Source organism: Chinchilla lanigera, unplaced genomic scaffold (genome assembly GCF_000276665.1).
Source record: "Chinchilla lanigera isolate Chin_1 unplaced genomic scaffold, ChiLan1.0 scaffold00083, whole genome shotgun sequence".
NCBI classification, from domain to species: Eukaryota; Metazoa; Chordata; class Mammalia; order Rodentia; family Chinchillidae; genus Chinchilla; species Chinchilla lanigera.
Genome location: NW_004955484.1, coordinates 1,021,944 through 1,033,239, shown reverse-complemented (window position 1 = coordinate 1,033,239; position 11,296 = coordinate 1,021,944). Strand labels below are relative to the sequence as shown.

General features: G+C 46.8%; 1 protein-coding gene across 3 annotated transcripts; it reads right to left on the bottom strand.

Annotated features, from left to right (window-relative positions):
• Nucleotides 1-5,043: 5,043 nt before the first annotated feature.
• LOC102016163 (vacuolar fusion protein MON1 homolog B-like) lies at nucleotides 5,044-9,036 on the bottom strand. Of its 3 annotated transcripts, none has more exons than XM_013503991.1 (3): nucleotides 8,345-8,724; nucleotides 5,619-5,888; nucleotides 5,044-5,265 (listed from the first exon to the last, which is right to left on the bottom strand). In XM_013503991.1, exons 1-2 carry the CDS (start codon nucleotides 8,505-8,507, stop codon nucleotides 5,656-5,658), a joined length of 396 nt encoding a protein of 131 aa, XP_013359445.1. In that variant the 5' UTR covers nucleotides 8,508-8,724; the 3' UTR covers nucleotides 5,044-5,265; nucleotides 5,619-5,655. The 3 variants fall into 3 exon arrangements, with proteins under 3 accessions (XP_013359445.1, XP_005403489.1, XP_005403490.1); XM_005403432.2 differs by lacking the exon at nucleotides 5,044-5,265 and adding an exon at nucleotides 8,915-9,036 and having other exon boundaries at nucleotides 8,345-8,517; XM_005403433.2 differs by lacking the exon at nucleotides 5,044-5,265 and adding an exon at nucleotides 8,731-8,908 and having other exon boundaries at nucleotides 8,345-8,517.
• Nucleotides 9,037-11,296: the final 2,260 nt, after the last annotated feature.

Genomic DNA, 11,296 nt, shown 5'->3' with positions numbered 1-11,296 from the left:
AGGAATGGATTCTTATATAAAGATTATTTCCTCTACTTTTGCAGCAAAAGGAAATTGTAATATTTATAGTGTCCATGTGAATAAAGACTATTAAAGAAAAACCTCTGCGGTCCTAAAGAACAGATCACAATAAGAAAAGAGGAACTGACCCAGTACTAACTTCACTTGAATATCGTATCTGTGCTATCTCCCTCTACTCAACACGGTATTGGTATTAAATGCCCAGCATGTCAGGTATGATGGTACCTATACCTATACTCTCAACCATCTGGGAGGTTGAGGCAGGAAAATCATAGCTTTAAGGCTACCTTGCAACATAGTAAGTTTTTGGGGCTGGGGATTTAGCTCAGCGGCAAAAGCGCCTGCCTGGCAAGCTCAAGGTCGTGAGTTCGGTTCCCGGTACTGGAGAAAACACCAAAAAAAAAAAAAAAAAAAGTAAGTTTTTATCTCAAAAAAAAAAAAAAAAAAAAAGGTTGGGGATGTAGCACAATGGCAGAGCATCAGTGGGTTCAATACCTAGTACCCAAAAAGAAAAAAAGAAAAAAAATTTACCCACTGCCACACTGTTTTTTACCATGGCTTGATGAAGGAGAAATTGAGGGTCTCTGGAAATATCCCCCTTGATAGGAGTGTGGTCTGGAGATAGTTTGTAGTCCAGGTGGCCAACATCGCTAAGCCAGTTGGGCCCTTGAGGAATTTTATATAACTCTGGAAACCCCTTGCTTCTATTACTTTTGGGATGTTGTCCCTCCCCTTACTGGCTTTGCACCTTAATCTCAGAAGGTAATGAATTTCTACACTGGTGTGGGCCGTGGTGAGAACTGAGGCTCTGGCTGTATTCCAGCACCCTCCCCACCTCACACACACAGGAATGTGGTAATATAAGCAATCTAATTACCATCCATAAAACCTGGACTGTTAATTATAGACCCATCTTCAATACTACATCTTCTCACCCCATCAACCCTTACCATGGATGCTCCAGGACTATTACCTTTTGATTATCACATTCTGTTAAGCCCGGCTATTACATTTTGATTAAACTAGCATGTTCACTGCTCTGTGGCAAAGCTGAGAACATCAGCTGGGAATGGCCTCCAGACAGAGACCCATCCGCTGCCCTCCTTGGGCTTAAGTGTCCTCCTCATTTTTATAGCACCTTGTGACCCCGTTTGCACAGTAATTAAGATAGAACACTGGAATGCTCTGTTCACATATTTCCCATTCCTGTCTAAGTGTTCAGCCCCACAGTGTGGTTAAAGAGCCTGTGGCAGCGGATGAAAGGGAAGGGGGACGTAGGGCCCCAAAAGAGGGAGCTCAGTGGTTTGTGTTGATGCATGAGTAACGGATACAGAGAAATAAAAGTGCATCTTGGTGTCTGTAGCTATAGCTGAGCAGAAAAAAATAACACCTGACACACAGAGGGTTGCAGGTGGGGACAGAGAAGCAGAGATCACGTCTGACTGCTAGCGTCAGATCTGGTTTATCCGATTTTATTGCATGAATGATGCAAAAACCTTTAACACACTTTTTTCTATCTTGCAGATGCTCAACAAAACCAAAATGGAAACTGATCTGAAGTTCTTAGATAAAGCACACTGCAAATAACAGCGTGGAATATTTACCTACGTCCGTTAGGACGTAAACTATTACCTATCTATCATAAACTCTTGGGCTTCTTTCATAGAGTAAGTGTTGACAATTTTTTAAAAAATAATGCATTATTTCAAAACCCAGAAGTACTTATATTTTAGTGAAGTTGGGAGAAATTTAAGTTATAGAGTCAAGTAAAGTCAAGGAAATCAAATAAAATTACTATCTCTTTCCTCAGTACTAAGGATTTAATTTTCTCTGCAATCGGTTCATAATATGCATGTTTGAAATAGCATTTTCTCTTCTATTTCTTAGCACTACAACGTAATACATTAAACATATTATTGTGGCTGAATAAATATAAATGAATGTCTTATTTTAGTTTATTCAACACCTGAAGTACTTTGTAATACAAGGAATGTATATTGGTAGGACTCAAATTGCTGCCTAACACACTTTTTAATAAATATTTCTTTATTTTAAACAAAATTTAAATTAAATATTTAAGTGGTCAAGAAAAGTTAGTTAAATGGTACCATTAATTAAAAAAGCTTTCTGAAGACCAGCTGCAGGTCTTCTACTTAAAATTCTGATGCACAAATGCTAAAATTCTTTCCAAAAGAGAGTTTTTCCTCTTATTTTTCATCAGTCCTCTGAGTTCACTGGTAAATTAGTAATGGTTATTTCTTCACAACTTGGTTGGGAAAAACCCTCTGGGTTTTTCTCCATAGCTGGGTATGTCCAGAGGCACATTTTAAAAGTGTAAAAGCTGCATGGGAGAGCAACCAGAAGCCTCAAATGTTTCCTGCCACAGATTAAATCTCACAAGATTGTGGTACACGCAGAACACACTGGAGAATTAAAGCTCTCTGGAGGGGCAATTACCTCAGCTCTTCCCCATGCTATGAGGGTGTCAGAGATGATCAATAATTCAGCGGCATTCACCAATAGCCACCAAATCCCCAGATACAGCAAAAGAAATGGATGCACAATGATGTGACATTTCCAGAAATGGTGCAGTTAGTACCATCATGATGAACTGTACTACTTCTCTCTCCACACGTCTCTGCCCCTCCCTTCTCTATTTTGAGAGCGGGGCCTGCGTGTCTTTATGCACTAGTCCTCTGGAACATGCTCCAACTTGACAAGTGCTTAGCAAAAGTTTCTTTAAACAAATTGAGCAGAAGTTGAAGAGCACATTTTAGAATTTTGATTGACTTTTGCTTTTCCATCCTATCAATGTCTCCCTTCACACAGCCTGTGATTAATACTGAAACCCTAACTGTTTTGGCCTGCAGCATTTCAACAACCCAATAATAGGAATTCAGCACTCTGTCATAAGGGGAAAGTATTTAACCTTTCCCATCTGGGCCAAAACATCGCAGTGCTCAGGGAAGGGGAAGCATCTTCCACAAAACCTTTACTTCAGGGTACATTTCTGTTCCTGCCACAGCAAGTGATGTCATTTGTGTGCAACAACACGACGTGCCAGAAAGGAGTTTTCTGGGCCTTATTTCAAAAAACATTGTACCCAACGTTACCATAGTCTCATTGTTCCTAAAATATTCCATTTACCCATATCATGCACAAGCTCAAAAATTTTTAAATATGTTCCTCTATAAAGAAGTTCAAGAAGAGAATTTTTTAAAAATATGAATGCACTTAAAATCTCATATTCATAAGAAACCACAGGAAATCCCCTAAAGAGAAAAAACAAATTGCACATTGAGAAAGATGAATGCATCCGTAAGACAAAAGAAAAAACCACCAACCAGAATTGACTACTCCGTGTTCTCCTCTCTCTCTCCTTCCCATCAGCTATGACATTACATCAGTCCTCCATGTTCCCATGAAACGAAAATATTACCCTCTCTCTATCGCCATGTCCGTTCTAGTCCCTGTCCCTCATCATTCCTATCCTAATGCTGCCAAGAGTTATAATTTTACAACGTGCAGGGGCTGGGGATTTAGCTCAGCGGCAAAAGCGCCTGCCTGACAAGCGCAAGGTCGTGAGTTCGGTTCCCGGTACCGGAGAAAAACAAACAAAAAAAATATTTTACAACGTGCAAATCTAATCCACACGTAACATGGGTGAGAGCAATGATCCCTTGAGATTCTGGATGACAGAATGTGATCTGGCCCACATGTGACAATTTTTACCTTCATCTCCTGCCATTCCTCACCTCAGGCCCAGCCTTCTGAACGAGTTGGGGTGCATTCACATGCTCATGCTTTTGTGGACATCATTCTGATTGGTGTGTTCTCCCACTTCTCTCCCCTTTTGGCTTCCTATTCATCCTTCATGAAATAGCTGTCATGGGTTCCCACTCCTTTGCTCACCAGCATAGATGGCACAGATGTTATTCCCTGCGCTCTCCAAGAAGGACACACGGGCTGTCATCACACCCTAGGTAGCTGACAGCGACTTCACGCTACCATACCATGAGTAAATGGGTGTGTTGGTTTGGAGGACATTTTGCAAGAAAAACAATACAGGACACATATTTTATAAGATTATTTCTAACAGTCACTCCAAGAATGATGTACAAAAGAGTGGAGGAAATCTGTCCACACATTATAGCCCAAGAATGCAGCTGAGGGCCTGGATCCCGTGATAATGTCCTGCATGAGTCCACTTTAAGACCTAGAGCTCATAACAATGCCGCCCACAAGTCCACCTAGAGGTTCAAAGCCCATTACAATATCTCATGCAGGGATGTTGCACAGATCTGCTGCGAAGGCGCAAAGGTCAGTGGTGGAATCTAGGAAGTCTGTGCCAGTGGGATGAAGGATCTGTGCTAGCAGGCTGAGGGATCTGCACGGGAGCCAGGAAGCGACGCTCAGAAGAACCAGAGCTGCCCTGGAAGATACCATAGCCATCCTCAGCAACAGTGAGGTCCCGAGCTCCTCTGATGATCAAAATGGCCCAGTTCTCCTCAGGGAAGCCAACGCAGCAAGCTTCTCCCAGAGACTGGCAGTGCACCATCTTCCCCTCCAAAGCCAGGAAGCGATGCTCAGAGTGAGGACCAGAGAGCTCCCCCAAAGTGAACCAAAGCCATTCTTAGTGCCAACAAAGTCCTAAGCTCTTCGGACGATGAAAACAGCCCAGTTCATCAGGAAAGCCAGCATGACGAGCTCCTCCAAAACAACCAACAGCTCCTTACAGCTTCCACCAGCTCCAACAGCCTTTCTCTGCTCCCAACAGCCTTTTTAGTTCCCGAAACCCTTATTCTTCATCTCTAGGTCTGCCTCTTATGCTGCTGGAAACAGTCCCCAGGTGGGGGTGTTCAAGGCCAACCTGCACTACTCAGCAAGACACTGTCTCAAAAAAACGAAAAATATAAATAACGAACTAACTATTGGTTTATTCATGAGTCATTTCCTCTCCATTTACTTATGATACCTTAGCCCCAAATTCTTTGCAAATTTTCTAAATCTCTTCCCAGGGCATGTAACTCACCAGGCCTCCTAACGTGCTCATCTTCCCATGACGTCGCTCCCTGCCTGCCACGCTGAATGGCTGCCTTTGAACCGGTAGCCTCAAAGGCATGGAGTGGCCTTGGGAGGGAGAGTTCTGAGCTTCTACTTCCTGCAGCTCTTTGATCCCCCTGCCTCAGCTTCCCAAGTGTTAGGATTATAGGGATGTGCCTCCACATCCGGCAACCACTGTTACTAAAACCAAGAGAGTTTAGCCAGAAAAATCAATCATGGTCACAACATGACTAAACTCTGAAGCTCAATGAAGTGTACATCTCATAACATAAATGTGGACTGTCTGAGGTGTGGGACAGAGTGGGTTGGGACAGGGTGTAGTCGGGGCAGGGAGGAAACAAAGCTAAATTCTTATCTTTTGGGGCTGGAGGTAGATAAACAATGCCCCAAACCAAGAGGTCAAGGAGCAGTAACACAAGGCTGTGATTCTCTGCAAAACCCTCTTCCAGGGAAGGAGAGAGAAATTTGAGGACTGCGGTTTTTCTTAACAAACCTTGCAAAATTAGATCTCCCACACCCAATACCACGCTTACTCAGTTCAGCTGGGGGTTATAAGTTGACCACCAGTTGTCAATCCACTGCAGTGGGCTTGCCAGCCTTGCTCAGCACGAACACGTGCTTCCTCTGGTTGCGCCAGTCCTCGTCACTGGGGTCCCCGGCCTGGCCCCCAGAGCCACTCTCTGGACCATGAATGGGACTACTGTCTGAGGCTGCAGAACTCCAGTGTTCACGGGTGCTTGAGGGGACCTCTGCCTGGGGCAGCGGTGACAGGCGGCTGGGAGGCTCATCCTTGGCTTCAGATCCTACAAGGGAGCCCTTGGTGCATTACCGGTCTGTAGACCCCACTAACCACATGAGGCTCCCAAGGACCCACCAAGCCCTTACCCGCCTCCCTGCAACCTCTGTGTGCTGACGAAGACCTCTGAGTGTCTCCCTTGCTGCTAAGTGACCAGTGACTCCCAGGACTGGGGCCTCTCCAATGATGTCCCTAAAACCCACGATCCTCCAAAACCCAAATAACCCAATTTGATTTTATTCCAATCAGTAGATTCTCTACATCCCTGTGTCACTTATTCCCTTTCAGCTGCCATTTCCAAGTCTTCAAAGCATCACTGTCTCTCAGTGACCATTAATAGCATCGTCAGTGACCCATTAACTCCTCTGCTCCATTATTTATTATCCTGGTATCTACTCTCCTCTCGTGGCCACCATTAACACCCACTGATATCTGATCTCCCCACCCTCTAACTCCCCACCCTTTCATTCTCATGGGTGCCTACTGATCTCTGACTCCTTCGGACTCTCTCAGTGAACTATTTATACTTTGAATGACACCCTCTAACTCCCCACCCTTTCATTCTCATGGGTGCCTACTGATCTCTGACTCCTTCGGACTCTCTCAGTGAACTATTTATACTTCGAATGATGTTCATTAGTTTATTAATTCTCCCAATGACTATCATTAATATCCACTAACAAGCTAATGGAGGCAGGAGGATTGCAAGTTTGAGTCCAGGCTTGGCAACTTAGTAAAACCCTGTCTCAAAATAAAAAAACAGCTGGGTGTGGTAGTGCACACCGGTAATCCCAGCACTCGGGAGGCTGAGGCAGGAAGATCTTTGCGCATTCAAGACCAGGCTGGGTTACAAAGTGAGCTCAAGGGCAGCATGAACTGCATACCGAGAATGTGTCTCAAAAAAAAATAAAAACAAAAAAAAACATACACACGCACACAAAAAGAGGGAGGAAGCTGAGGTTTTAGGTTCAGTGTCCCATATTGAAGGAAAAAAGCCCATAACACCCAGGTGTTCAGGACTCTTCTGACCCCTTATTCACTTCCTCTATTTACTTCCACTAAGACATTAACACCTTCCCAAGGACACCTCATTAACATCACTAAACCACTAATACGCGTGTCTTCAAGGGCTCTCAATGACTGCCCCCACCAACAAATTATTTTACTCTAAGACTGATCTTCAATAATGTAAATTCTGGGTGCCCACCAATCCTCACTGACCCCCTTTTCTATCACAATGACTTTACACCCAATTCCCACATCCACTTCTTTCACGCCAATGGCCACCATAAATCTCCCTTAATAAGGACTTGTCATGATCCACACTGAGGTTCTCTATAACCATTATTAACACTCACTAAAACCCACAACTTTAGTGACTCCTCGTGCATGCTGACACACCCACTTATTCCCACTGCTGTCCACTGACTCACCCAAGGACAACCATTAACCATTTACAGCTCTGTCTCTAATTTTCCCATAAAATCTCAATGACTTCATTTTCTTTCAATGGCATTCAATGACACCGCCATATCTCCAAATACCAACTACCCCTCCTAATAACTGCCAGTACCTGCCAGTGATTCCAAAGTCCTAAAAGATCCCACCCATTTACTCTCAGTGATGTTTGCTGACATTGCCCAGTGACCCCATTAAGATCCACGAATTCTAGAATAACTAATAAGCAGTGTTTCCCAATGACTTCCACTGATTCCCCAGTAACACCTTTACACATCCACTATCTGGTGTTACATGCCACTCCCCAACAAAACGATCACTTCTCTCCAAATCTCACCGATCCTCTTCCCTCACTGATCACCATTAACACACACTGGCATTTGATTCCTTCACGACCCTAACAACCCTCTACTCATTCTTCAATAATGTAGGCACTGAGCGCTCAGTAGTCCCCACTGATCTCTTTTCCCATCGCAATGATTTTACACCCCAGTGTCCCCAAAAAATAACTTCTAAATAGCTCCTCCTTTGACTTTACTCGTGTTCATTAACTTAAATACTCCAAACCCCCCAGGGCCCTCTCTAACCCCAACTGGGCCCTTTCTGATCGTCAGTCACCTGAACTCACACCGAATACATTCTGGTTTGCTCAGAAATGACAGGTTTCTGAGGATAAGTGTTCATCCACTGCTAGAATGGATATATGCCTGGAAAAACGGGGATGGTTCCTCTTCCTACCCTTGATCCTTCATAACATCCATCTGCCCAGTACCACGAACTGCCCTTGGTGAACACCAGCTGATACCTACTGACTTCATCTGTCAATGATTTAAACTATACCAGCGAGTCTACCATTTCCTCCTGCTCACTTAGCTGTGCTTCAAGCTACTTCCCCGAGTCCCCAAACTCCTCACCGATCTTCCATTAATCCTCCTTCTCCCTCGCCCAGCGCAACCTCCCTCACGCCCGGATTCCCTCCAAGACCCTAGCCAGGGCGGCCTATACCTGTTTCCTCCGGGTCCGCGTCTCCGGGATCCGGCGGGCCCGACCGAACTCCACGATCTCCAGCCTCCTCGCCTGGGAACTGCGTGCCCTCCAAGTCCTGCGTGTCCTCCAAGTCCTGCGCGCCCCCGGGAGCCGGGGCAGCAGCGTCTCCGCCGGCCTCCATCTGCACATCCCTGGGGGGAAGGGGAATCGAGGGTGACAGGCAGCCAAAGAAACTTCTCAGCAGCCTCTACGGCGCCAGGCCCCCTGGACACATGCCCAGGGCTTGTTTCCCCCACGGCTCTCAACGGGATGAAACATCCACAGTCGTGTTCAAATTCTTGCAGCCTCCTGCACTTTCCGCAGAGAGGCTGCAGCGGCCTGAGGAAACAAACACACAGAAACACCTGTTCCCAGCCCTGTATCTCAGCGGGTCCGACTCTCGGAGCCCAGGCAGCACCACACTTCCGGGTGCCGCCGCAGTTCGGCCACACTTCCGGAAACGACGCCTCACAGAAGACACTTCCGGTTACAGAGCTCCATTCGCTCCCCGCGACGCCTCTCCCCCACCGCCTACTGGTGTTCCCCCACCGTTACGATGGCGCGCGCCTCTCCAGGATCTACTTCGGATCAAGTCTGGAACCCAGGACAGGACTTCTGTACTGTCCCAAGGAACCGGCTGCAGCACCGAAGCAGGGCGGGAGCTGTCCACGTCTCTCGCTGTGGTTGCTGGCGTCAGGGGGGTGCGGCCCGTTCAGCCAATCCTGGCGTATAGAGGGCGGGCCTTTCTGCCTCTGGCCCAATCCGGAGGAGTCCGTCGCCTTCCGCCAGCCCAGTCCAAAACGTATCCTAGTTGGCATCGGCCGATGATGTCTCCCTGGACCCACTCAAAGGGGGGGGGTCTCTCTCCTCACATGAGGACTTTTACAGCCTATTATGGATACAGCCAGTCCAATAAGTGGCCCCACAAGTGAGGCAACTTCATTCTCTATCTGCCAAGAAAGGCTGGAATGGGGTAAGACTCGGTGGGCTGGAGAGGATGCTTGACGAACAGTGTTTGTGTCCAATCGGAGTGCGGCGCGCAATCGGCTCAGCCTATAGGACTCGGTTCCTAAAGTAAGAGGCGGGCCTCGGAATTGGGAGTTATTCGTGGGTCTCCGTGATCATCAGCCAAAGGGCTCGACGGCCCTGGAGCAACGGAAGCTCGGGCCCCGGACATCCTTGGGGCACCCGAGAATGGCGCTGGGAAAACAAAGGTGAAGGATGGACAGTGTTTGTCCAGACGAGCGAAAGTCCTCCCTGACGGCCCTTGCTTCCATGGGATCTGTGGGCGGAACCACGCAGATTACGCTTCTAGGCCTAAAGGGGAGGGGTGCGCTGGTGGGCGCGGCTTTGAGGGCCTTCTACGTCTTCGTTGGTTGACGACGGCGCCGCACCGCCCCCTGCGCAGCACTATTGGCTAACTGGCCAAGGGGCGGGGTCGACAGCCCGCCGGCTGGGACCAATGCTCTGGACAGTCTCTATTGGCTTCCAAGGATAGAGGAACGCAGATGCCGAATCTGATCCTCCCGTCCCGGGAAGCGTGCAGAGCCGCGCAGTACACGGAAGGCTGCGAGCGACCTGGGCAGCCCGCGGAAGGTGCTCCCGGCTGACAGTTTGAGAATGAAGTCGCGCGCTGGTGCGGACGCACCTGTTCTGGTCTCTGCATCCTTCTCTGGGGCCCCCAAGTCTCTCAGGCTGCCTCTGGGTAGCCCTTTAGATCTGTGTCTCTGCATCTGTTTGACGCTGTCCACGCGGCCCGCGCTTAGTCCTCTGGCCTCCTCTTGGCCCGCTGAGTGACACCCCAGCCCCAGCCCCACTAGGTGACGCCCCAGAGGGCCTGACCTCACGGAGCCCAGCGTGTCACCTGGGGCAGAATTCTGGGGAGGGGAGCGGCTGGGGCAGCGGGGGAGGGGGCTGCAGGCATCACCTGGTGTTGGACCGGCCAGACCCTCCTGGGCTGGGCGAACGGGAGGTCACCCCCCAGGATAAGTTCGGGGTTGTGTAAGAGGCTTCCCGGACCCTGCAGCATCCCGAGTGCCTCAGGCCGTGGCTTCCCCCGTGTGAAACACTGACCACATGTTATAGACCTGTGGTCTGAGGATTGCTTGAGTTCAGGTGAGTAAAGGTGATAGGCCGACTTTGAGCCATTGCTAAGTGGAAGGCTTTGGTGCTATTTATAATTATTTTAATCATAATTAAGGCAGTGAATACCAATTACTGATGTCGCACCTTATGCCTTATTATATACACTAGACAACTTAAGTAATAAGTAGTTACTATAACATAAAAGCAATATAAAAATTTATGTATAATGCAATATATTTATCTAATAATTATAAAACAGTATATAATACACATGAAAAGAACCACAAAATAACTTGTAAGAAAATGTGTGTAATACAGAAAAATTTGCAAATGCAAACAGTAAATAAAGCAATTTTATAAGAAATATATATAGCTGACAATATGCTGTTAGTGTTCTTTATAAAGTAAAATTGATAAAACATGATGAATTTTAAGTAATTATATACTTTAAACATTTTCTAATTTATATAGCTAAAATGAACACGAATGTAGACTCCAAAATAAAATAACACTTTGTACACAGCCCTTAGGTCTGTGAACTTGTGTTAGATAGGTGAAGAGAATGCCCTGTAAGACCAGGTAAAACATTTCTTGTGCCCAGTGTTCACCGGGTGTCTCAGACACGTCACTAGCCTGGCTAGAGGCGGACAGGCCTCTCTGAGCCTGGCTTTAATCAGCAGTGTAGTAGGAACATTAAAAGCGGTACCGATCTTACTTGGAGGTTCCTTGAGGACTAAATAACCCAACTGTACACCGAAAATAGCACCTGGTGTATGGTAGGCCATGAAAATGTTACATTATTAAATGTCATTTGATCTTATGACTGGTATGTGATAATTCATATAC